A 27,539-nucleotide genomic window follows, 5' to 3' on the forward strand; every position below is an offset into this window, starting at 1 on the left:
CTTGTTCTTTCGTCATTGATGCACAGAGACCCGATAACGTACCAGCGACGTCGCTATCACGCTGAAGCAAGTTAGTCTCCGCGTATTTATACTGCCTTGACGTCGTCTAAGCTGCCACATTGGAGCCATGTTGTGCGTCGATGACGTCACGTGCAAACTATCAATAGTCGGTTACAACCTAATAATAAATACAAGCTCCGCCCCTAGAACTGCGGCGCGCTTGCCATTCATCTCAGCAAGAGAGTCGTGCTAGGTGGTTTCCGTTGTAACAATTAGTATTGTTTAGGGGCGAAGCACCTTAAGGCCGAGGCTTGTCCGTCCGTTCGGTGTCCGGACGCACGGCACAGCACCGTGTAAAACCGAAACATCAGCTTCAACAATAGACGAACATCAATCATAATTGTGACGAAACAATATAGAACACCTACAAGCACATAACCTTTATACTAGTCGGGGACTTCAACGTAGACATTATGGACCTTAGGACTAGCTTTGTCGTCGACTCTCACTGTCGCTGTCACGGTATATAAAAAACTGTTGCTATAGTTGAAACATATGTGTGTATGTGAATAAAAAAAAGGGTTTCCAATAGACGAACATCAGTCATAAATGTGACGAAACAATGTAAAGCACCTACAAGCTAGCACAAAACCTTTATACTAGTCGGGGGCTTCAACATAGACAATATGGACCTTAGGACCTAGCTTTGTCGTCGCCTCTTTATGTAACTTTATGTCACTTTATGTCACTCAATTTACATTATATGGGTTAACGCTCGGGTAGCGTACAGTTACTCACCCGTACGGTAACAAGACCTTCGCCCACTTGTCATGATTTACTTCGTGGAGATGCGTGGATTTTCACTATTAATTTAAATACTGCACATATAATAATTAAACGCTCGTCGCCCCACTTAAGACATTGCGTTTCCCCGAGCAGTGACATCGGACTCCTTGATTATATTTGCCAGGCAGCAAAGTTTTGCGACTGAAAACCAGTGTCTGTATACGAAAATCACCTGCTAATATGCCCTTCAGCGGCGGTGTGTACCATTGCAAACGTCAACTTCGGAGATGCATCACGCATTGCGTGTTTCTTCAAATGGCTTGAAATGCAGTGTTCACATTCGGGCAGGCTTCCTGAGTAGACAACTAGCGGTCATTTAACTGCATCGTGCTGCGTATTACTGCAGAGGATCAGTCTGCTGGAGACACTACCATGTTCGGCGATCTTCTCACGCTTAACGTCACGGAAACGAGCAGCTGCAATTACTTGGGGCATCTATGTAAATTTTCTCTGGATGGTACAGTGATGGCTGTGGGCGGTGCTACATGTCCTTACGTTGTAACTGACTGTGGAAGGTTTCTAAAAAAGAAAAAAAAATAATTCAATAATTTATTTATCCGGGTTCCGTTGGCGGCTCTCATTTGTTTTCTTAAGTCAGTTCAAGATTTAGTCAACGCACAACAACGCTACGATTGCCCGTAAAACGCCTCCACTGCTGACGTGCGCGCGAGGGGCAGAGGGGAGGGGAGGGTGCCCTGCCCCCCTAATCACCTTAGGTGGGGCGCCAATTCTGCCCCATCACTTTACTCAGTGAGACCTTTCACGCCATTTTCTAATGCGCATGGTTATGGCTACGCGTGCCGTTTGACGATAAGGCGACCGAGGACACCCATTGGTGCATCCAAAGAACTGTTTATTCCCACCTTCAGCCCCGGAAAGCCGAGGTTGTATGGCAGGCTGTTGTGAGACGTAAAGCGTGGGATCGGGCTAGTTGGTATGCCAATGTTAAACTGCACAGCACAAAATTTAGACACAGTACGCATAGAAAAGACGAGGATGTTGTGAGACGCCCGTTATCGTTTCATTTTTAGTTTTTCATCTATGACGGGGCTTTTTTCTCTTTTTATCGGACACGACCAACGAAAGGCGGGAGGGGGGAGGGCGGAGGCGGTGCGATAGGACTTGCCCCCCCCCCCCCCCCCGCTGACCGAGAACCCTGCGAGCGCCTATGGATGGGTGTGATTTTCACGAATTCTATCGTCGGTGAGAAGGAGCAGCCGGCGCTATATAGAAGAGCTAACATCTTCTAAAAAAAACATATAGTTAAAAAACCCAATGTTACGTTTGCCCGTAAAACATGGAACGATGAATGAATAAGGAAGAACAGCGCATGGTCCGGCTCGCTTTCACCTTCCGTGCGCGTCACTTTCTTCGGCCTTCCCATGCGACCTCGCTGTGCGACGAAAGAAACTCGTTTTCTCAACGACGCGTGTCGCATGCTACCGCCTCAACGCAATCGTGTTTTTCCTGCGCCTTCATTGCGGCTCGCAGTTCTAAATCTGCTTATTTCCTTCCCTCACCTTCAAACTCATTGACGGTGCTTCATCGTGCGCTTCGCCTAAGCGTCGTCAAAATGAATCCCTCCTCCTCGCAGCGTATATCCCATCCTGCCTGCCCTTTGTCCGGCTTCTATGTCTTGTTGTTTACGAGGTCCGGTGCAGTGGCGTACCCGCTCTCAGAACACTTCGCGCGTTTCCCGCGGAAAATGGTGCGCTCTCGTCTTGTCATCGTACTCGCTCGCCACAACGTGCACCGCGCCCACCCTGGTGTAAAGTGACGGTTTCAAAAGCCAGTGTCCCGCGCGAGAGGCTTGAATATTTCACTCTCGCACAGCGTCACCCGTCGCAATGAGGACCTCCTTTGTTTTGTTCTTCGCTTTCTTGTTTCTGTTCTGGAGACTGCGGGACTACACGACTCCCTTGAATGAAGTGGCCAAGGTTGTCGGATTTACGTGGATTGCCGCCATTTTGTCATATGTACTATCCAGGCTTGTGTGGGCACGTGCTTTTGTTACCGAGGTCAGTGGAGAAGGAAGGGCAGTGCTCATAACTGGTGAGTACAAATATTCGAATGACTGTGCATGTTGTGATGTTTTGAAATATCAGCCTCGAGTGCACAAAGCAACTGTCCATGTGCCAATCATATTAGCACGATATTCGCAGTGCAAAGTCTTGCGTGGACGCATTGAAGCATTTCTGCTTAGTACTAGGCTTGTTATGAGAACCAGAACGCAGAATTAAGACAAGGACAAAATGCTTACACACAGCACCAACACAGGCTTGTTACTTTATAAATGTGGTAAGTTGAATGATTTCCTAACATCTCCAGTATTATCATTAAAGAATTGCTGTCTATTCCTAACATTTGTCTTCAAATGATAAAACCTTGTCGTTCCCTCTGCATCGGCGGTTCTTCAATACATTGCCCCAAACTTTTTCAACACATTGCCCCAAACATTTAGCATATAGCATTTCCTATTTGCATATAGGAGTTTGAAATTAGTGTTAATAATTTATCACTGTGATTTAGTGTTTGTGGATCGAACGTGGGGTACATGGAGGAGGAATGTGCCCAACGAACGAAAAAGAAATAGTGATGTCTAAAGAAAACAGTAAAAATTTGGCAGAGTAAAGAAGTTGTAGTAACCTTAATGCTGATTTATGGGCGATACGTGAAGACTCAGTTTCTGGGTAGTCAGTGTATGATTTCTCGGGCTTCATTTTGAAAACTGGAGGACAACCACTTGTATTCAGTTAAACTCACTAAATCTAACAATAATCTTATTGACAGGAGTGGTCTAGAAGGTTCACCCCGTTAATAAATGATTTCTTAAATAGAAGAGTTCGCAGACTCGGAGAGAGGGATCTTGATTCATGTACTCGCCAGTTATCTCCGAAAAAACAACCACCACCTTCTTCCGCACTACAGCAGCGAGCAGTTTTTTTTTTTTTTTTTCTAAACGTGACGTCTAATTAGATCAACTTCGCGCAACGTTCCATAGCAAAGACTTCATTTATATGTTTCGTTATGATTTTATAAATTGCACTTACACTAGCGCTTATCCGAGCACATCGCTCCACAGAATGTTACCACTTTATGATTTCACTTTTCAGGATGTGATACGGGATTTGGTCATCGACTGGCGAAGCGACTCTCTCGCAAAGGCTTCCTGGTATTCGCAAGTTGTCTCAGTTTCACCAGCCCTGGTGCCAGCGAGTTAAAGGGCTTCTCAAACGTTAACGTTCTAGAGTTAGATGTGACGAAACAGGAGCAAGTCGACAAAGCCTTCGACGCGATAAAGAAGCATCTCGGAAAGAGGGGTAAGCCAAGCGTTTGTACTTTATATCATAGAGCAATAGAACGGCAAATAACGTATTTCATTTTTAATTCGTGGAACAAATGCACCTTACTGCAGTGATAGCCAGGATATGATAGAAACCTCGGTACACCTTTAGTCATTTCCCCTTGTTCAAGTTAGCAAAGTAGGCCTGCGTTTATTAACCTCTCTGCATTCCCTTGCTTTCTCTCTCTCTTTTCCTTCACCCTTCTATCTCTACCCACACTGCAGGGTAGCAAACTGGACCACCGTCTGATTAACCTCCGTGCCTTCTTTTGCTTCTCTGTCCAACTTAAAATTTGTTAAACGGTGGGCATCATAGTACACACCACCCACATCCTTGGTGGATTGTGGTAATGGATAGTGATGGGTGAATGGTGGGTGATAGGCAGATAATGAGTGGATATTGTGTGACGGAATGGGTGGATGGTGGGTGATGGGCAGATAATGGGTGGATAGTGGGTGATAGACTGATGATGGGTGGATGGTGGGTGATAGACTGATGATGGGTGTATGGTGGGGGATGGGCACATTACGAGTATGTGTTGGGTGATAGGCGGATGCGGGTGGATGTTGGATGACGTGCAGATGACGGTTACACATGTTAATGAAGTAAACCATAAAATTAATACAGAAGATCAATTATTCCGAGATACTCGGACACCAACTGCTACCTTGTTTTACTACATGTAAATGCACTAGTGACTAACTCATCTGCTAATGCTCATAAGAAAAAGACAGCAATCTGAAGTAACCATTAAGCAAGAGCATCAAATCGCAACTCGCACTGCGCGTATGTTTGCGAGGTGTGGCCATTGCCAATTTTCATCGATTAATTTGGCAGTATGTCATTGCAGTAGGCCAAAACGAATTGCGGTAATGTGTGACTGGAAGAGGTGACAAGGAATAACACGCACTGATGTCGACTAACATTGTATACATCAATGCAGCAAAAAGTGCAAAAAATGCCAGCGCTTCTGAAGTGTGAAAATACACGGTGAGAATTCAATACGATATTGTTACAGTGGCAGCGAATACAGGTGTGGATTTAGTAGTACGCGATGATAGAACAGGAAAGCGACATCTTGATGCTATCATGAGTAGCTATAATAACGATTTCCCCCCTTTTAGGGGCGAAGCTCCTCAGGGTGGGGCCTGTCCCTCCTTTGTAGTATGTAGTAGGAGGTAGCCACGCGTAGTGGGATGTATCCACTCCATGCGATAAAGATGATGATAACGACTGATGACCAAGAAGAATAAGCGCGTTCCAGTATAGTGGAATGTACGCACTACACGTGATAACGATGACGATGACGCTGATGACCATGAAGCATAAGCGCGTTGCAGACCACACATTCTCTTTCTGCCATGGATGAAAACGACCGTGAACGCGCTCTCGCCCTCGAAAGGCAAAACGGCAACGCCGACAACAAGCGTTCCCCTGAGCTTAGCGTCATATATGAGGACCCCCGCGTTTGTGTGTCAGGTGTTTATGGTGATCGAGTGGGCAAAATTTACGGGGATTGACGGTTTACCAGATTACCTCCGGAGCTTCGCCCACTCATCATCATTCACTTTCGTTGATATGGCCTGATTTTTTTATTTCAGTTGAGGTATTGGTTGATGTTGTTCTTTTTCTTGACGCAGAGCTCTCGGCGGTTGTTGCAAACGCCGGGATCGGGAGCACCGGCCTTTTGGAGTGGCTGACGATGGACACGGTCGTCGACGTCTTCAACATCAACGTCTTCGGGGTGCTTCGAGTCGCCAAGAAGTTTCTACCACTCTTGAAGAAAAGCAAGGGCAGGCTTGTTACGGTAGCGAGTCCCTTAGGTAGGTAAAACTTTGCGCCCGTATAATTCCGAACGATACATTAACATTCCTCCCACAGTCTCCTAGTACATCTACCCCCCCCCCCCTCCCCATTTCGTACACCATGGCATGCCAGCGAATGTCTGCTCGCTCACGCCGGCTTTTTTCGCTCCCGTTTTTAAAGAGAGCGCACTACTTGGCTCGTTGTTCGACCCCACCGTTGTCAGAAAGCCTTGGCAGATAAACGGCGCACGAGTCACGTCATCGTCAAAAAAAAAAGGAAACTCACAGGGTCCCTTATGTATTCGAATAAGGTGACTCGAAGGCGAAAGCCATCTTCTTTCTCTTCTCACTTGATGCATTGATCCTCCTCCCCCGCCCCCCTCGAAAGTATCTGCAGCTCACCTGGTTTTGCACTGCCTCCATGATCGGCCCTCCTTTGAACGAGCGACGATGTGATTTGATGACGTCATTATTCATCATGTTTTGCGACGTCATAATAGCGTCATAGTGGCGTCACGATGACGTCATAAATTTTGGCGATATGTGAAGCCGTGTTAACGTTATATGGTGACTTCATCGCGTGATGATGATATTATGCATCACTCGTGTTGACGCCGCCGATGCGGGACCCGGTCAATTTTCGCTATTATGAGGCGGGCAAGGCTTTCGCCTTAACATTAGTCACGGTAAGAATTACGAGTTACAACCTCTGCTCAACCGCCGCCGTCCCCGCTCCGCAGCCGAGCGCGCTGTAGCCACTGCGCAGCCGTTGCAACAGCAGAAAAGATGAATGGCTGCGCACGGGATTTGGCACTACCTGACTGCCGATTCAACAGATGGCCTGCAGCCGCTCCTTCTGCTTTTCGCGCTGTCCGAGATGCAACGCGCTTCGGTACTACGCTCAGCGACAATTATTCCTCTCGCACTTACAAACTATACGAATTCGTTCGATACACCCGTACATTGCAACTTTGGAGCAGTTTAAGAGACTATCCTGTCGTCGCCTCATATCTCGCGTTGGTGCCACGCAGCAGTCTCATGTCTCACGTTGGCGTCATGCAGGTGCCACGTTCGACCCACATAAGCCGAGAAGGCTGCGCGTTAGGAACGCCAGCGTCGCCGAAGGGCTAATTCGTCTGTCCGAGACCATTAAAAGCGAAACGCCAGCGTGTGGAGTCAGATGTAAATTTACGGAAGAGAGAAACGGAGTTGAAACGTCGGCGCCTGGAGTAAGACGCACCGCACTCGGAACAGCGAGCAGTAGAAAAACTGTAGAAAGGAGACCGTAGAACAGAAAACAAATAAGATAATCACAAGAAAAGAAGAGAAAAGCATAGAAGATGTCACATAATACTATGAAAAGGATAGAAAAGAGCAGAAAAGCTCACACCATCTCCCGCTAAACGGGACCATGAGGCGATGCGAAGCAGCGTTTCGGCATGTCGAGCCCGCGTTTCAGAGGGGGGAGTGGAGAGGGAAAGTACAGAGGGGAGGGGAGAGAGGGAGTGGAGAGGGAGAGTCGAGAACGGAGGGGAAAGGCGGAGTGGTAGCGAAAGTGGAGAGGGGAGAGGGATGGGAGGGGAGAGGGGAAAGGGAGATGGGAAAGGGAGAGGAGTGGTGAAGGGAAAGGGGTAGGGGAGTGGGAGGGAAAGGGGGGAAGTGGTGTGAGGAGTGGGTTTGCGCATGCGCAGTAAGGGTGGTCACGCCGCACACCACCACCACCGGATTGAACTCCGTCATAAGATGCTTCACATCTAAAAGACAGATAAACACAAGAAAATAACAAAAAAGAACAGGAAAGAGCAGATAACACAACAAAAGCTCAAGAAAAACGTAGGAGAATCACTGCTCTGCACTTGGTACAGCTTTCACTTGAGGCTGAACTGGCTTAGCTTTTTTTCTTCTCCTTATATCCCGTTATTACTATGTCACTTTTTTTGTGATACTATATTGCTCAAAATTGCTGAACAAAATGTGCACGCTGTGAGAATTAATGAGCGCACACGTATTTCTGGAATACATTGTAAATGTCCGTTCTTCACTGTCTGGGCCCAACACCTTCAAGTACTCATTTTGTGTTCAATTTCAGGTCGTTTTACAGTCCCCATGAGCGTGCCGTACTGCATGTCCAAGCACGCCGTGGTTTCCATGATGGACGGTCTGCGCCGGGAATGTCATGGCAAAGGGGTTGACTTCGTTACAGTGGAGCCTTCGGCTTATCGGTATGTTGAATGATAGTGAAGCCAAATATAATGTTCCTGGAGCCAGTCACCGCAGGAAACCTTTTACTGCATATATTTCGTAACTTCTCTTTGGAACTTTTTTAATGAATAGTGTAACCCTCTCATCCACTTGAATTTATATGTTTTCTGTTAGCTGACGAATCGTTTACGCCGATGACCCAGTTTCCTTTAGAGTGCGTCTGCTTTAGCGCTTATTAAAATGGGGAGGTAAGAATGGACACTGCGATAACCCTTTCACCACTTTAATGAAATATCCAATATATATGTTGTTCATAAAATGTTTCTCAGCTTGCGAATGTGGGAACTTCTCTTACTCCTAGGTCACATGATGAAATGAGCATCCTTTTTTTAAAGAGCTATAGACAAAAAAGAAGGTTCAAGGTGGTCTTCCATAATGCCATAAACTCTAGTTTATTTATTTATTTATTTATTTATTTATTTATTTATTTATTTATTTATTTATTTATTTAAATATATTTTACAGACCCCTAGAATTTCAAAGAACAAAGACACCCAGCCTTGAAGGACACATACACAGGAGGAAGGAATTTCACGAACACGTACACTGGGAGCGCACACGCTAGTATGCGTCCTTTAAGGCTGGGTGTCATCCTGCATTAAAACTATGCACCAACAGGCCCAGCACCAGAATCTTCCGCGACAGGCCCTCAGAGGCATTGCAGAAAGGGGGAAAAGCACCATCAAATATTTTAACTTGTATAACGATTAGAAAACATATGAGGAAGCTACCAACGAGTACAGATGAGTGAAAAAAAAAGGTATGCTTCTCTTCCTAATGAAAGCTTCACTAAATGCGTTTCTTTAGCTGAGCAACCGGGGCATTCCAATTTGAGAAATTAACATTACGTAGCTAAGGACAGCGTTTATTGCCAGGAGTGGTTTGGTCCGTACACGTGCCTTTAACTCGGGGTCATCTAACCACATATATATAGTTTGGTGTTTCAATAAACTTTCAGTTGATAGTTTGCGCCGTGTTTCGTTTGCCTTCCTTCGTGTTTCGTTCCTTTGCGCACCACAGCATTAAGATTAAGTTTGGTCCGCGTTCTGAAAACAGCATCTCGAGAGAGCGTTCGTTCATTAGGCAGTTTTAGAATAGCTTTCCGTTGCGTAAGCGTTTAGCGGTAGCGTTTTAGAAAAGCTTTCCGTTGGCGTTTGTTGCAACTGCAGACGCATACGCTAACCTCTCAGGCACTCAAGTTAAAAAATAGCGTATCGTACCCAAGCAAAACTAACTCAGCGAACCCTATTCTAAAACTGTTATGCTGTTCTCCTTTTGGAATTTCTAGGACGGAGATCTTCAAAGCTGGCTCGACTCCCATGGCCTTGGTTATGCGGAGTTGAAGCAACAGATCCGGACGCAGTCGCCGACTACACTCATCGGGACATTGAGGACTGGATAAAGATAAATCAGAAAGCCTTCGACGCTTTTATTAGGGAAGACCCGAGGAAGCTGTCGACGTCATCGAGAAAGCAGTCGAGAAACTTACCCGAAGTATGTTTATCGATCACCCTGGGAAAGACACGCCTTACATCTTCTTCGAGACAGCGTTCCCCCGTGACGTGACTGATTTACTATCTGTCGTCACGCGGAAGATTCAGCTCATGATGAAGTAAAGGCACTAGTCCATAGTCCAGGGGTCTCAAACTCACCTGAGCTAGCGGGCCGCAGTCACAAACTTAGTCTCGATAGGCCGGGAGAGTGATGACTTCTAGGGGAAGGGGGAGGAGGGAAAGGAGCTTTCGCAAAATGTCAGCTAACATTGCCGTTTGAACGAAGGTCTTTCTCACATCTCATATGAGTCATTACTCAAAGGTACTTGACGCCAGGTTTCGAGAAACATATTGATACTGGTATACAGAATGACTGAAATATGGACGCCGAATCTGAAATGTCTACTTTATGTTCAACGCTTGTGCGGTGATACATTGTGACCACATGGGGTGCCCCACGAAAAAAATTCTTAACACCATTCACGTCTTGTAGCACATGATCAAAGCAGCATGTGCGACCATTAAGAAAATAAAGACTGTGGCTGCTGATAGCCTTGCGCTTGCCAGGCCGCTATCAGAAGGTCCTCGGGCTGCATGTTTGGGTCCCTGCACTAGTCAGGGACCCCAAAACACATTTCCTGCTGACATTAACGCAATCAGCGAGCAAGCTTCTGCAAATTCACTACAAGAGTAGCGTAGCAGTACGCGGCGTTTAAACTGACACACAGACTAACAATGGGTCAGGCATTCTTGCGTAACAGCAGATGAGCTTGGCTCTTCGCTATTATAAGACTTGTCGCACATTTCTATTGAAGTTCGAAGGTTTATCGACCTTTGGAACTAGCTACATATGTTAAGGGATAGACGGGAGGTAGGGGACAATCATCAACTATTTTTGATACTCGGGAGTTTTTCGGTGCGCACCTAAAGTACGGTTCACGATTGTTGTTATGATTGTCATTCTCATCATAATTCAGGCGCCTTCGAGTATAATACACAATGTGTATGAATCTAATTGCTTTTGTGCAAACTTGGACAAAGAGTAGTGTGATCAGGTATGTTTCGTCTTTGTGACACTGAATACCGTCTCGCGTGACACCTTCAAAGACTGTTCAGGGTAGCGTAAAATCTGACACCTAGATAACTTTCATATTTCACTGCAGCACATTTTCTAGTTCGTCCACAATATTCGCAGCCAGATATGTTTGTTTGGCCTGCACATGCTTCGAGTAAGCAGGCGATGCCAACTAGTTGCGTCGTTGAAGCCATGAACTCGAAGTGGAAGCTTGTGCTAAAAAACTCTGGTACTTCAACCATCCTGATGAGTTCCATCTGTCAGACGACACACTCCTCAAAACGCTCAGTTCGCCAGGACCATTCAACATGCCGACGCAAGCACCACCAAGAGATGACATCCTGTGATATCTGCTAGAGCAGATATGAAATGTTCCCCGCTCACTTCTTCCTCCACAGCGCCAGCCGTCTCGACCATAGTAAAATAATGTCAACCGCCTCGGCCGGCCGGATCCTGAGGCACGTGACCCAAGCGTAGTCGAAGACGGCCATTGTCCGGTATCGAGTCTTGGGATCTGTCTCCCTGACGGCCAGGACCATTTGGTCGACCAGGTCTTCGATGTCGTCCTTGATCCTCCAGTCGTAGAGCGCTTTGACTGAGCGCGTCCAGTCGTGCAGTTCTTGGGCGTTGAAGCCGGCCGTAACTTCGGCGGGCTGACTCTTGAATTCCTTCTCCACGGCAGCGAGGCAGCCTACGGCGTCAGTAACTTTAGACCTGCGATACGGACGACACATTTATGGCCTTATTATTCGACCATTCTTAACTGCAGAGCAAGAAAGTTAGCACGAAGAAAGACAAAGTACCAATCGTGTGTGTGCATCCTCCTACCCTACACTCGTTTTCTCTCGCGTTGCACTTGAAGATAGCCACCTTGCCAAATCACTAAACCTGCTATTGTGATTCATTTATTCAATGGGCGAAAATGTTTCCTTAACACTGTATCTCGTCATTTGTTCCTACTGCCTTTCTACGGAAAATACATGTCTAGGTACAGTCCACTTATGTTTTTTTTTTTTTATTATTATTATTCGGCCTTGTGGGACTTTGCATGCGGGTGAATGGATTGCCTGTTCTGCCTCGTCTCCATGATCTTCGGGTGTGATGATTAACAAGACAACCTCTAAACTTTATTTCGGGTACTGGCGGTGCCCGCGTACATGATGATGATGATGAATCAACTTTTATTAAGCCCAACTGTGTTGGTAGTGCACGCAGGCACCAGACGGGGCGGTTCCCTAGTTTCGGGACCCGTATGTATCTAGCAGCTCCTGGCCCCTGTCCGTCAGTGCAAGCTGAGTCGGTAGGGCGGGGCTGGATAACAAGGTCTCCCACTCGCTCAAGGGGTTGGGGATTGGGGGTGTTGGGGGGAAGGAAGGAGGGGGTTCGCCCGCGTACAATGATTCGGTTTTATTTTGAAGTCTCCAACAGCATCGGTGCTAGCAATCAGCCTAAGAGTAACGTTTTTAACGCGCTGCAGGCTCACCATGGACCTTGCAGTGGATTGTACATACATTAATGGGCTGTGTTTACAAGAATAACAAAAATATTAATACCACCAACAATACTAAGGTTTTATGATGTTAATTCAACACGGCATATGTGGTTTGTAAAAGAATCAATGGTCTCACAGCACACAGTATTGCTCGGTATATCGTTACAATAAGAGACATCCAAATTTTCGTAACTACTGGTTGGGCTCAACATGTACTGCGTAGTTTGTTCCGTAAAGACAGCGACGTATACAGCTTGAGTGATCATTCAAAAGGTGTCTCTACTTACCTGTATGTCAGGGGCTCAACAGCTACGACGTCGACTCCCTTGCCATGGCACTCTCTTCTTAAACCGTCGACCAAGGACTGAACCGCGTGTTTCATCGCGTATGGCGTAGTAAACGGCAGTGTGAAGTGAGCTGAAAAAGGTTTAATACAGAAAAAAGTGATGTTTCAGTTGTTTCGTCTTAGGGCTTAAATGTATATCTTTACGATATAGTCCTAGGTGTCAGGTTTAAAATTATGCGTATTATAGCGAAGATGGCATTCAGCCTGTTTTGATTTTTTTTTCAGTCAAGTGCTTTGACATTGAGAAAGGGAAATTGTTAACATGAATAATTATTCATAAGGTAGAGAAAGCCTTTTCTGCAGTACGATACACAATAATGACTACCAGTGGAAAATGCGCACTTTCTGAGACGCATATTGTCCACACTCTTAAATACTGCATAACACGTATTCGACATAGAACAAAGAAAGAACACTAAGGCAGAGGACAATCGCTTTTTGTATTATGAAGTAACTAGGCCAGCAACGAATTTTTTCAGCATATTGTCCACCTGCTCAAGGTTGAATCGCTCAAGAGGTATGTTCTCAAAACCAGCTAATATCATAAATTGCGTGAAATGAGCGCACAAAGCAGATTTATTGGGATATATTGTTGAGGTGAATCATAAAACAACATAGTGTAACTGCATTTTATAGGATTTAGTACAACCTTACTATCGTTGTAGAGACTACTTTGATGTTTGAGGGAGGCCTTAGTAAGATGTCCGAAATATTAGAAAGAATTATGGAAGTGCTCTTTGTTAAGCGTGTTTATTCTGCGGTGGGAAAAATGCCATGTTTTACGCCCTAATTAATGCCCTACTTTTTCTACACTTTTTAATAAAAATTCAACGCACCGAAAAATATATAGTTCCTAATATTCTCGTAAGTTTGAATCTTTTTTCCTTAAAATCTGAGCAACATTATTTCAATAGCGTTGTCCAGCTGCCTGGATACAGAATATCTCTATTTCTAAAGTGCCTTATAATAGCGATAGCAAGACCATCCCCTTAATGCTTGAACCTTTGCTAAAGAGTAAACTCGACTAATTTGCTAATAATAATTATTAGTGGAGTGTTACGTCGCAAAACCTGGATGTGATTATGATAGACGCCGTATAGTGGAGGGCTCCGGAATTTTTTACCATCTGGGGTTCTTTAATATGCACCTAAATCTAAGCACACGGGCCTCTAGCATATTGCCTCCATCGAAATGAGGCCATCGCGGTCGGGATTCGATCCCGTGACCTTTGTGTCACCGGTCGAGCACCGTAACCATTAGACCACCATGGCAGCTTAGACAGAATACCTGCATTTCGAAAGTGCTTTATAATAGCGATAGCAATATCATTCATTTAATTCTTGAACTCTTGCTAAAGAAGACACTCGGCTAACTTAAACACAAAGAATATGGGGGCCTTTATGGGGGCCATGAGCTCAAGGGATATGGGAGATTTGTCGAGCTGCTTTCGAGCGGATTTTACTCCCATATGACTCAAACGTCTATGTAAGCATGTTTGCTGGAAATAAAGTAGACTAAACTTGCTAATGAGCTGCGACCTAGAACACTCGCATCGGCAAAACACTTACAAAGATTGCTGGTGACGATGACTGCCCGTCCGTGGGTCTCCTTGAGCATGGGTAGGAACCTCTTCACCACCCTCACCACGCCGAAGACATTGACGTCAAAGATGCGAGTGATGCTTGCCATCGTCAACCATTCGACGAGGCCGCTGTTCATTATGGCCGCGTTGCACACCACAGCCCAGAGCTCTGCGAGGGATGTCAGTTTGCCGTCATAAGTCAAACATTTTCTCAACAACTTTATATGTATCTTAGTTGTGTAGTCTCTGCGGGTGCAGTGAAACAATCGCTCACCTTCTCTCTGAGTGTACCCGCCTTAACTCCGACGGAGCGATCCTCTCAGCCGAACTAGGACAGCTGGACAACCGCGCTTTCACAGATAACAAAATCCTAGGGCACTGGCCTACCCCGTCTTCAATGCAAGCCGCTCATAGCGCGTTATTGCAGTTTCTTCGGTAAACCGGACTGAATGGCAAATCATGACTGTTCATAGATAATGCTGGTGTATCGTACTTGGACGGTGCTATAGCCATGACAGTACAGTGTCGTCACAGATTCATATTCCTCTCTTTCATTCTTTTACACCGCATGTCCCCTTCCCAAGTACAGGGTAGCAAACCGGACACATCCTCTGGTTAACCAGCCTGTTGTCTCTTACTCCATAGTTTAACAATCAACACATATTCAAGAGTATTCCTGTATGATCACATATTCCAGCTTGCTGATGTAATTTTTTACAGCTTACACTGTATTGCTAGAGATAAGTTGTGGGGTCTGTATATATCGCCGCTCTCGGAACACACGGAGACAGCAGACGCCGTCGGGAAAGCCAACACGTGTACATTTATTAACTTGCTTTTTACTTACGGCGAGCCCGTCAGCCGAATCTAATACACAACTAGTAACCTGCTGCGCGTGAGTAACCTTATACAATGCTTATGAATACCCAGAAAACATAACACACCGAAGACAACATAAGACATACAATGCACCGCGAATGCGGCGTCGCCGATGCACGACTCACCACGAGGGGCCCGTGGGAAACGAGCCGCGGTATCGTCCCCCCGGACGCACCGCGGGAGACGTCCATCCACGCACGCCGCCAAGCCCAAAGAGAGCCTCCCTGCTGTATTCTGTTCACCGGCCTAGCTTCCCCGGCAGGCGGCGCTGCCGGCGCCACCACGCTAACCCTAGCCCACGCGAACACAGCGCCACTACTCGCTCGGACGCCATTTAACCTACCTGCGGTCTATCCGCGGGACACGCGTGAACCATGAGGCGCAAACGACTTTACAGGGGGTGATAGCACCCCACAAGTGGATATAGGTCACATAACGTGCAGGGGGTTCACCATGATACGGGTGTAGAACAGTGTGGTGACCATGATGATGTCTGTGTATGCCCTGTATATGTTGTTTTATGGCTTGCCTTGGAGAAGTTTCTAATGCCTTTCTCGGCAGACATGATTACGTCAAGCGCGCCTTTGGCGAGGACCAGCAAATGGCTTATTTTACCGCCTACAGATCACATATTTTGCTCTGTACTGAATGTGATGACAGACGCTCCGCTGTTACGGAAGACGACGACGACGATCGGTGGCCCCGTGGTTGTCGCTCGCTCACGCGCTCGCCAGTAGCCAGACCTGCCTGATAAAGAGCCTTTTGCAAAAGCAACGTCTGACCCCTTTCTTGACGTACAACCCCTATTTCAAGTGGTGGAGGAGCCGGGGTTCCCGTAAACCTGGAACTTCGCAATCGGACGCTACCGTCCCTTTCACCACGACTGCTCCTGGCCCTTCGCAAGCTGCCGCAACCACGACAGTCTTCTGTACGGGTGTGCATCAGCAACGCAACCCACACGTATTTCGCGGCAACGACGAGCACGACGTGGGGGATGGATCGTCGAGTATGAAACAGTAAGGGTCAAGAAAGGGTCAGACGTTGCTTTGCGAAAGGCTCTTTATCAGGCAGGTCTGGCTACTGGCGAGCACGTGCGCGAGCGACAACCACGGCCACCGATCGTCGCCGTCGTCTTCCGTAACAGCGGAGCGTCTGTAATTCACATTCAGTACAGCTCTCACGCTCCTGTTGAGAACAAGCGTGTATAATTTTGGTCGATGTTGTCGTAGTTCAGAGCAGCCAACACCTGGACTGCGGGTTTGATTATTTCACTGACAATGGTGAGCGAACGCTGGCAGCAAGCATGTAACGAGGACAAACTGGACGCGGCTGTAGTGCCTTATTCCACCTGACCCTCAGCCCTCGGTCAAGAATAGGCTGTTTTAAAATAGGGTACCCAAAGCTTCGCTTTAGCGTTTGTCGCCGCTACGCAGCGTCATACGCTAACATCTTGGGTATGCACGTTGCATTTCGAAAATAGCGCACGTACCCGAAGCAACGCAACTCTACGAACCCCATTCTAAAACTCTGCAATGACTGCCCCCTTGAAGCGATGAAAATTCCAGTCTGCTCTGTCCAATCGCAAAGTTAACAAGCACATCCCTAAGCGCTTGTGGCCAGGTATCGAAGACCGATCTCAGGGGATATATTCCTGCCCGCGGAAAGCACAGGAAATGGCCGAATGACCTAAGAAACCTGAAATACGTCATGACCGCCAATGTTTATGATCCCACCCGGACACCAGTCACTTAACAATGATAGGCGCTGCCGGAGAAACTGCAGAATGACCCTGCGAAAGGCACAGGCGTGTGCCATAAAGTCTGGTACGGTTATTCGCGCTCCTTTAAAAATGTGGGACAGCAACAAAAAGACACCAGCGCACATCCTCGCTCTTTGAAAGCCCGTCATAGGGAGCACTCAAGACAAGTCAAGCGCCAACATTTCGCCCATAAAAACCACAACGATCGAGCGTTTGCTGTCCGCCACGATCTCCGAAGACGTAATTACCGCACGGAGCAGCTGCGGCGGGCACTGGCGGCTGCGTTTGTGGGCAGCACGATGCTACGGGAAGGTCTAAGTTTCAAATCTTTTCCTTTTCGTGGGCTGTGCATCAAGGAAGCGAAGGCGGCCCACTTCGACGCGTCGCCCGCTTTCTACGCCGCTTGACCGGCAGCGAAGCGTGGCGCGCTGCGCTTCCTTCATCTACAGGTGCCTCAATGCGCGCGGAGGAGCGGGCATCGAGTCACTTTACCTTCATCCGGATTGGGCGTAGTTACGCAAGCAGGTGCGTGAAATGAGACGCGAACGTAGTACGGTCGTGTGCAGTAAGGAAAGGAACGCTGAAACTGCCATCAAGAGGCCTTTCATTTTTTTTATTGTTTGTCCCTTGTGTGACTGTTTTGTATGAAAGTGAAATAAGTCTTGGATATATTGTATTCTTGGATATATTGGATATATTGGATATATCTTGGATATATTGGATCTTGGATATATCTTGGAGAATCTTGGATATATTGTATTCGGAATATGTATTCTGCGGTAATTTGTTTTGTATTTCTGCATATGTGTGCTATCGCTGCCTGCATCGTAGAGCTGACTGCGGGCCTCTATAAGTTACTTGTCTCTCAAACAGACATTTACCCGCCGTCTCCTCCATCGTCGATGGAAATAAAGACGTTATTATTATTATTATTATTATTATTATTATTATTATTATTATTATTATTAATTATTATTATTATTATATTATTATTATTATTATTATTATTATTATTATTATTGTTATTGTATTATTATTATTATTATATTGGCAAGACACAGTTGGCAAGCACAAAAGTTTTCATTACACTAATGCTCAAGCGGAACGAAGTACGTCCTCCCAAATTAATACGCGCTAGAACGGTCTTGCGATATCGTGCTAGAAGGATCCGAAAAATGCTGCGCACAGCGATAATTCCTCAAAATTTCGCCTGCATTTGTTTACTACAATCAGGCCAATTTGTAGATTCCAGACCGGTTTACCGATACATTCACAAGGGCATGCGATAGGTAAGAGAATTTTGTGGACCTACTTAGAATTAACATAAAAGCTATTTTCATTAGAGACAATAATCTAAGAGTAAAGTAACGTTAGCTTTCTTACTGCGAGTTCCGAGCTCCTCTTTGATCACGCGGTGCGCCCCGTCGATTTCGACGTCTTTCGTGACGTCCATCTGTAGCACCTTGACGTTCGACTGCTTCTTGAGCGACAGGGCGCCTTCGCCTTTAGCGTCGAGGCAGCCGGCGAAGACTAGAAAACCATCCCTGGCCAGGTATTTAGCCAGGAGGTGTCCGAAGCCTGTGTCACCCTGCACAAAAAAAGAGCAGTGGGTAGTATCACACATGGGTCAGCTTCTGCTATTCAAATATTAATTATTGACAGCCCTTTTAACTACCGCTGACGAGGCACAGGCGAAAGCGCATGCTCTCACGAAACAGTAAATAGATTGACGTTCTCAGTCGATTGCATTCTCTTTAATCAACTTGAAGCTGCTGCAAGCCGGCCTACGCTACATTGCGACGGCCAGCCGTGATCATTGCATACATGGTGACGGACACCTTTAAGCACTACGTCAATTCATACACACGCATGCCTTGCAGCACGCATGCAATACCACGTATACAGCATAATTATGCCTTCTGGGCCAGTCTGTGTTGCGGTTAAAACAAAGAGTACACCACATTTCCTTGTCAGCATTCTGCCTATAACAACGATGTGAGGAAAGTGGAGTCCTTGCTTCTCAAGAATGAGAGTAGTATAAGTGAATATTGTTTATATGATGTAGTTTTTCTTACGTTCCTAAAGTATTTTCAGGTGTCATACCGCAAAATACTTCAGCAGTATTGATCCATTACAAAAAGAAGAGGTGATGAGGAGCAGATGACGGAAACGCGGGTTTAAACCAAGCTGAGGTCATTAGAGCCTGATCCCGAGGAACGACCCAAAACGGGACAAAACGGTAACCAGGAGGTGACAAAATTAACGGTTGAACTCCTTGTGGAAGACTCATTCTGGTTGATTACAGCGAATATGCTACCACTTTAGTGCTGCTGTAAAAATAAGTGGCACGAAGAATAGCCGACACGGACTTGGAACTCACACAGACGTTCATTAGCGTCCGCATGAGCCCAGAACGTAAAGATGGCTCATGCGGACGCTAATAAACGTCTGTGTGAGTTCCTAAGTCCGTTTCGGCTATTCTTTGGCCACATATGCGCTCATGACAAAGGAAGAAAAATTGTGCGACGACAGGGCTTTACTGAACGCAACTCTACGCAGCGCAGAGAGAACACAAACCAGTGTGGCATAATCTACTGATGCATGGCAAGTAGGGGTGTGCGAATATTCGAAAGTTTCGAATATTCGTCGCATATTACATTCGAAATATTCGTATTCGATTCGAAAATCGTGTATTCGAAAAGTTTCGAATATTCGATAACTTCGAATAATCGAAACATTCAAATATGCGATTCGATAATCATGTATAAAATAACTCGTCCTCCACATTTCTGCTGCGTTCGTATCGCTAAAAACGTTGCCGAGAGGAGCGATAAACATCGTAAATACACGGAGGCACGAAATCTGCCTGCGACGAGCGCCCCAATACGTATGATTTATTGCTGGTGCATCTCCGACGTGCAGCGCTGTTGGCGATCATGTAACCCTGCATTTTCAATATCGTGCGGCCGTAACGTGCCGCACTACCACTCGTTCACTATGCTGGACCACTTCTGAAGAAAGACAGTTACGCACGTGACTGGTGGCGGACTGTAGGCACCTTCAGATACCCCAGTCTGGCAAAGCTTTGCCCCATGTACCTCCCTATACCAGCCACTTCTGTTCCAAGCGAGCGTGCCTTTTCAGTGGCAGGGGTGGGGGGGGGGGGGTTGTCTCTGTTAGAAGGGAGCGCCTGCTGCCTGATCATGTGGAGCAACTCATATTTCTTCATGATAACATGCAGTCATTACTTTCATTGTGCCGTGATATTTGCTTTTGTTGTGATGTGCATTGTGCTAGCCTGGACATTATGTTCTGGAGATAGCAGTGTATGTTGTGTTGCCAGTCAGGCTGTTAATGTTTTTTTTTTTTCAAATAGCTACATGTTAAATAAAATTGTTACTGTGGAGGCATTTTTCCTTTGATATTCGATATTCGATTCGATATTCGAAGATGGATATTCGTATTCGATTCGTATTCGAAAAATTTGATATTCACACACCCTAATGGCAAGTGAAGGTCAGTTGGGACTTAGCGCTAGTGGCTACACCGCAAGCGCTCAGTCACAACTATGTCACAGCTAAGCCACCACTAAGCTACAACTATGTAACAACTAAGCCACAAATAAGACACACACGCCACAACTTACTAAGCCGCAACTAAGTTGCAACTAAGCCACGACTAAGCGAAGATTAAGCCGCCAACGATCCACAAATGAGCCGCACTTCAGCCCCCTGTTCCTCATCCAACTGTTTCACAACCTTGTACTTCTAGCAAACTGCCATTTCTTAAAGACAAGATGAATTATGTTACTCACCTGTGATGAGCACAGCCTTCCCGTGTCCGCTCACCAGGCTGACGCGAGCGACTCTCCAGATGATTCTGCGAGAAAGTAACTCGCACAGGCCATCACGAACAGAGAACCGAGGCCGTGGGCGACGCCCGGAAGCAGAGGAAGCCGTGGCCACAGGTACCACATCACGGCAGTCAGGGAGAAGAATAGAAGCCAGCAGACCCTCATGATGACCGATGCCTGTCTAAGTTTCCACAAGTTGCGGCACTACTGCACCCTGCTTGACCCTTGTGCTGCGCCGGAAACTGTGCTGCGACCCTTGTGCTGCGACGAACCCTTGTGCTGCGACGGAATCGATTTGGGCCTGTTGGTTGTACATCAGAAACAATTTGTAGCGCACGAAACACAGATACAGAAGAAGACGGAAGACGACATACCAGTGCTAACTACATACAAAGGATTATTGGACGTCACAGTTTATACCGAGCCCATCACCGTCGCAAACGTGAGCACTACTTTCTAAGAAAGACAAAGGAACGCTCGTATGTCGTCTCCTGCCTTCTTTTATGTTTGTGTTTCTTGAGCTACAAATCGTTTCTGAAACATCGAGTGCGTTGCGCAAAAAAATACAAAGAGAGTCTGAAGTGTGCCGGCACTTGGATGCGCTTGATGAGGACAAGGACTCAGTCGAGCATACGAAAACCAGAAACGCAAGCTTTCGTGCGCCACACTGTGTCTTTGTCTCCATGAAATCGGTATGCTTTTCCAACTAGCCCAAGAAGCAGCACTCTTAAAGCCTGAAGCGGCTAGCACAAAACGCTTTCACTCGAAACTCACAGAAAGTTGCCCTATATTCATTTGTCGGGCGGAATTCGTATCCCACCTGCGCGAACACCTCCGATACATGATAAAGCGGGTACGACTCATCGCTTGGGTCATAAGCTGTGCAGAGTTCCCCATTTCGAGTAGGGGGGGGGGGGGGTGGAGGGGAAGGGGGGGGGGGGGCAAAGTTTTATCGCAGCCCCCCTTTCCCGTTGGTTGAGTAAGAAGACATGCTCCTCAATGGATGAAAAAAGTGAAAATGAAGCGACGACATGCCTCTCACAATGTCCTTCCTTGGCCCTTGGCTTTCCGACTGCAAAGATGGAAAGTAAACAGTTCTTGGAATGCAACATCAGGGACCTTCGGACGCTATTATTGTCAAAAACCTGCGTGGCCGTAACCCTGCTCTTTAAACAATGACGATACAGGTCCGACTGAGCAAACGTACGGGGGAAACTTTGCACCCCCCCCCTTAGGTGATTAAGAGGCGCCCCCCTCTCCCCTGCTTCCCTCGAGCGCACGCCTATGGCTAGAGTCATTCTAGGGACCCGAACTAGGGGCTAATCCTACGCTCTCCTTCTCCATTCAAACACTAATAAAGACGTTTTACCTTCTCTATACTTACAGTATACACTGGACAGGTACCGGCATCGATACCCAGCACCTCCACCACGACGTTACAAGGCGGGAAGCATTTGTTCAGACCGCAAAACGGCGAAGGACTGGATAGGGTGAGGCTGCGGAAGCAACAACACAGTCCTCGTTCTCTTCTTTTACCATAGCTCCTCTGTTTCGCTCCAGATGCGGCGTTACAGTATTGTTGTAGGGTGAACTGCTGGGGCGTGCGCGAAGCTTGTTGCCAATCTGTAACTTTACGAGCAGTGTAACGCCTCCACCGAGCATCCCCAGTGTATTCGTGTTTACTTAGCTTGTTCTCAGCTACACTGAGCAGCCGAAACCTCATTACTACAGCAACGCTGCAGCGACCACGCTGGCGACTTGCTGTATCATGCAAAAATTGGGGGACCCTTAAGCTTCGCCTTTAAGAGTTGAACGCGATAGCGAAATCCGGCCCCTAGTGCGCACTTCAACCACTAAGTGCATACTTATTAATGTGTATTGTTACACACACACGCACGCACGCGCGCGAATTTTACAGGCTTTCGATCTAAAGCAAGAGTCGCATGGCCTCCAGATATACGCCGCGCGCCGGCTCTCTCGGATGCCATGAAAAGTCGAGACATATTTCTCACAATGCCTCACAGATGGCAGCACATTATCTAGCGTTTGCTGCGTTGGCTTGATATGTTTTCCTCTAGATGAACATAGTTGTCCATTTTTAGAGCTGTTTGTAAGTTCGTGTGTGTATTTAGCGGCGATGGCTGCACTATCCCGGCGTTTTTCGACGTAGTTTGATGGCCTCGCGAATGCGCCTACCGTATGGGCTCGTTTTCGTCGTGACACCTGCCGAACAAAATGCGTCGAGACTCCTTTCACTACATGACATTTATGTAGTGTTTTTGTCCGAAGCAGCTGCAAGCAACATCGTGGCTTTGTGGTAAGACACCTGCTTGCCACGCGAACGGCCCGGGTTCGATCCTCATTGGGACCGAAGATTTTATCGTTTATTTTATTTGCTACTTTCTCGATTTTTCGCTCACGGATGATTTTTCGCTCACAACCAACGGTGCCGACGCCGACAGCGGAATTTCTGCGACAGAGCTCTCTAACGCTACCGCGTTAAAAAAGAGAAATACAAGCCTGTTAAAACAACAAAGTGTGCAAACAGAAACGCAGTTTAGATATGTTTCGGCCTTTCGCTGTTTGCTTCCAGAGCTATTGCGATGGTTATTGCACAGGAGCACAGGAGCATCTCTTATATCTGTGTTGAGAGTATTGCAGGGAACATTCGCGTAGAAGATTAAGGGAAACATTGCGATTCGTCCTATCGCGCACTGAGCGTGCTTGAACTCGAATTGAAGTTGAACGCGCGTCCTGCAAGTCGCAAGAGGGGTGATTTGTGTACTAGAGCATGCTATTTGTAAAATTCAGCACTACAGACGAGACAAAAGTCGCACACACGCGAACAAAGAAAAACAGTTATGGTACAAGACTCCCATGTGAAAGCCGAACTTTCAGCTCATTTTATCTCTACTTTTGCTGGCATTGTGTCCATTTTTTTTTCTATAATATGAATGTACTGCCTTTATGTGGTCCATAGACTTCTCGCATGGACAACACATATAGAAATCTTTACACCATCTTACAGCATATTTCGAAGCAATCTCCTCTTACAAGTTCCTATTGAAGGCCATTATACAAGCTTTGACAGTAGAAAGAACACTCTGAATTCATACCGCGATGGTAACAATAATAGCAGGTATTTTGGTGCAAAAACCACGATATGGTTATCGGGCACGCCGTAGTGGAGGGCTCCGGAAATTCCGGCCATCTGGCGTCTTTTATTTTGAACTGACATCGCAAAGTACACGGGCCTTTAGCATTTCGCGTCCATCTAAATGCGATCGTCGTGGCCTGGATTGAACCCGCAACCTTCCGGTCACCAGCCGAGCACCGTAACCACTATACCACCGAGGCGGACATACAGGCAGAGTCAGCAATATTTACGAGAGAAATGTATGGCAGAAGGTTGTCATGTTTTCTTGTTGCTGAGTTTGTTGTTGTTCACCGAAGTAATTCCACTAATTCCTGTAGCCGATTCTCTAGAAAAAAAACTATCATCCGCTTTCCGCCTGTCATTACGCATTTGGGGTTCAATGAAAACAAACACGATTTTGTCAAAAGTCATTGAAGGCGACAAGTACCATACTTAGGGCAAGAAAATCAGCAACTGCTAGAAGGATAAGCATAAGAAGATTTGTAAAAATATTGTCACGGGGTCGTGACGTTGACGAAGGCAGCAGTCGGCGTGTCCAAGATGAAACTTTTTATTTGGCCGAACTTGTGGCCTTGAAACGGAAAGTCATAATAATATCTGGGGTTTAACGTCCCAAAACCACGATATGATTATGAGAGACGCCGTAGTGGAGGCTCCGGAAATTTCGACCACCTGGGGTTCTTTAACGTGCACCTAAATCTAAGCACACGGGCCTCAAACATTTTCGCCTCCATCGAAAATGCAGCCGCCGCGGCCGGGATTCGATCCCGCGACCTTCGGGTCAGCAGTCGAGCGCCATACCCACTAGACCACCGTGGCGGGGCTTGAAACGGAAAGTCAAACAACAGCAATAGACACTGTATTGATAGCGGCGAACAAGCGTCGACCGTCGATAAACTGAACCGTGGCAAGGCGCGTCGGCATTTATACATGCGGCATCGAACATTCGAGCCTTATCGCTGGCGGCCGCGTTAGTTCGAGACTAATCTCAGCTGTTCGCGTTTGCGCGCTCAAGCCTAACATAATCTCGAATGTTCCCAGACATTGGGCATGGCTTGCGCAAGGTAGCAGCCACACGTGCAATGGGCCGGTAACAAAAAACACATAATGAAAGGAGCGTGTGTGGCAATATGTAATGTCTTACACCTTCTGTAGGTACACCTACCCTTATTCATCACTATCGTTAACACACCAACAATCTAAACGTTTTAACAATAACGACACTATTTCTCAGGAAGCAGCGGAAATAAATATCTTAACGTCTTAGATATGATGCCAATGCCGCTATTGAAACAACGAAGATCACTTATGCCAAAGGCGTAAGACATCTGTACTTCAGTACATGTGTACTGAAGTTGCAGACAGAAAGGCTGCGTACTTAGCTCATGGCCATTGGCATCGTTACACTGCTTCCGTCTTGACAAGCAGGCATCTGCTACAATATCAGCGCCGGCCCTAAGTAACACGCATAAAATCACTGCATCGCAGATCCCGAAAAAAGACGTACCTTTCAGAAATTGCCCACTCTATTACGCTTGCTGCCAACCCACTGCGTCTGCCGATACCTTTTCTCCAAACAGCGGCAGTCCGAAGGGATTCAAACTGCCGGTCAATTGCTGGACGGGGACAAGGTTGCCTCATCTCATGACGGCACACACGCACACACGCTGGCAAAACGCGTCACGCGGTCGTGCTCTTGGCAACAATTCCCTCGCGATCGCCACCTTGCGTCACCGGCGCGCCGCTTTCATGAAATCATTCTAAACCGCTCACGGGGGTTCTGCCTGCGGGACCAGTTGTGGCTTGCACGGCAGAGCCTGATGAGTGAGACTACCACGGCAAGTCACCGCGGCCGTGTATCGGGTTTCGAAAATGATCACGTGTCGCGTCCGAGTGCGTGCCTTGCGTGACAGAAGAAAGTGCACACCAAATCGTACGTGGGGCTCGGCCGGGAGCCGAACAACGCACTGCGTAAACAGAGCGCTTTCTCTCCACCGAAGAAAACCTTGAAAAGCGGACCAGTAATTCTCAGCACTCCGCCACTACGGTCTGCCGCTATGCTCAATGCACTCCTTCATGCCTACCCTCTCCAGCCTTGAATAATGAGCCGCATCGCCACCGTGCGTGCCTACGACTGTTATGCTATTTATCCTATGTCTCTGTTTTCTTGCACAGCTCAGATGCAAGATAAAGGTGGGAACCTCCTTGCACTAAACAGGTTGGTGTGTTTAGGAGGTGAGAGTCGGGACAAATCAGTGTCATCTTCCATGCTGCTTTACGGCAAGGTCCGGTCTTAGCGAGACGGTCCAATCGAAACGAGAAAAATAATTACAAAAGTGAGAGGTTAGCGAGGAAAGAAAACGAGTCGTAAATGACACGAACCTCCTTGACACTCGCTCGGGGAAAGTTTGGGGACGCGTACCTCTGTGAGTAATTTGTTCGGTGTTTTCAAAAGGTGCCCGAACGACAGCATCCGATGTGTTTTGGAGGGATCGGATCACTTGATTCCCATGGGAGTTATCTTGTCTCGCGAGACGGTTCGTAGGTGGTTGACGACGTCAGGGGCGTCGCCAGAAATTTGTTTCGGCACAGGTTCAACCACCTTTTATTTATGTTCGTGCGTGTGTTTGTATGTATGTGTATACATACATATGCAAAATTGAATATTTTGGGGGGGGGGGGGGTACGCCAGTCGATGACAGGTAAGTGAAAGACGCTGTCCTCACCAAACTCTGTACGAGTTTGGGATAGAATCACAAAAAAAATAAATAAACAGCGTAGCTTGCACTGGAGATGCAATATGCTAAAGAGACATCGGAGCTAACGACTACCTAGGTAGTCCTGGCTGTTACTGTATTGCTAAGCTTTGCAAGTTTTCTTTTTTTTCTTCTTCCTCTATTTCTATCTTTTTTTTTCTCTCTGTTTGTGTATGTCTTTTTTTTTACTCCGTTTATTTATATCTTTCTTTCTTTGTCTCTATCACTTTCTTTCTCTTTCTTGGTCTTTCTATATTCTTTCTCTTTCTTCCCTTTCTTTTTTTTCTCTCTCTCTATTTCTCGCTTCCACTTTCTCTATATCTCTTTCTCATTTCTATCTCTCCTTTTCTCTAATTATCTCTCTCTCCTTCATTCTCTTTCTGCCTGTCGGTATCTCTCTATGGCTATTGCTATTCTATGCTATGCTTTATTCTTTTCCCTCCTCCTCAGCCTTACATCTTCTCCTCAACGTCACTTCCCTTTCCCACCCCCTTGTTATAGTACACTATACATGGCCTGGATAGCCGAGTGGTTAAGAGTCTCGCCTTCGAATCTTGGGTACGTGAAATCGAATCTCGCCTCGCGAAGAAATTTTTCCCCCTAAAATTTCTGTTTCTCTATATTTATTCTCTTTCCTTCTCTTTTTACTTTCTCTCTCTCTGTACTCGTTGTCTCGCATCAGAGTTATTGCATCTCGCGCCGGAGAAATCGGCAAAGCTGAGAAGAACGACGACGATGAAGAGGACGAAATGAACGCGTGCAGGTTCATGCTGACGTTCATTTTCTGTTCGCGGCTCACGGACAACGGCGAGCTTAACAGCACGGCTGTCAATATTGCAATAAAAAAAATGAAATACGGTCAAACAAGCTTGAAGGAGTCGAATCAGAAC

General features: G+C 46.7%; 2 protein-coding genes across 2 annotated transcripts in view; one reads left to right on the forward strand and one right to left on the reverse strand.

The window, feature by feature from the left end:
* Positions 1-2,494: 2,494 nt before the first annotated feature.
* LOC119403067 (D-beta-hydroxybutyrate dehydrogenase, mitochondrial) lies at positions 2,495-8,231 on the forward strand. The gene is made up of 4 exons (XM_037670017.2): positions 2,495-2,898; positions 3,960-4,166; positions 5,831-6,013; positions 8,085-8,231. The coding sequence occupies exons 1-4, from the start codon at positions 2,694-2,696 to the stop codon at positions 8,228-8,230; spliced, it is 741 nt and encodes a 246-aa protein (XP_037525945.2). The 5' UTR covers positions 2,495-2,693; the 3' UTR covers position 8,231.
* Positions 8,232-11,105: 2,874 nt separating this feature from the next.
* LOC119401520 (retinol dehydrogenase 7-like) overlaps positions 11,106-27,539 on the reverse strand; it is a 31,378-nt gene continuing 14,944 nt past the window's right edge. The window contains exons 4-7 of the mRNA XM_049418160.1: positions 18,267-18,471; positions 14,232-14,414; positions 12,605-12,734; positions 11,106-11,539 (exon numbers count right to left, since the gene is read on the reverse strand). Of these exons, the coding sequence (XP_049274117.1) occupies positions 11,206-11,539; positions 12,605-12,734; positions 14,232-14,414; positions 18,267-18,471 (852 nt within the window). The 3' untranslated portion in view covers positions 11,106-11,205. The remainder of the gene's footprint in view (positions 11,540-12,604; positions 12,735-14,231; positions 14,415-18,266; positions 18,472-27,539) is intronic.

The sequence above is a fragment of the Rhipicephalus sanguineus genome, chromosome 8, assembly GCF_013339695.2.
Source record: "Rhipicephalus sanguineus isolate Rsan-2018 chromosome 8, BIME_Rsan_1.4, whole genome shotgun sequence".
Classification (NCBI taxonomy): domain Eukaryota; kingdom Metazoa; phylum Arthropoda; class Arachnida; order Ixodida; family Ixodidae; genus Rhipicephalus; species Rhipicephalus sanguineus.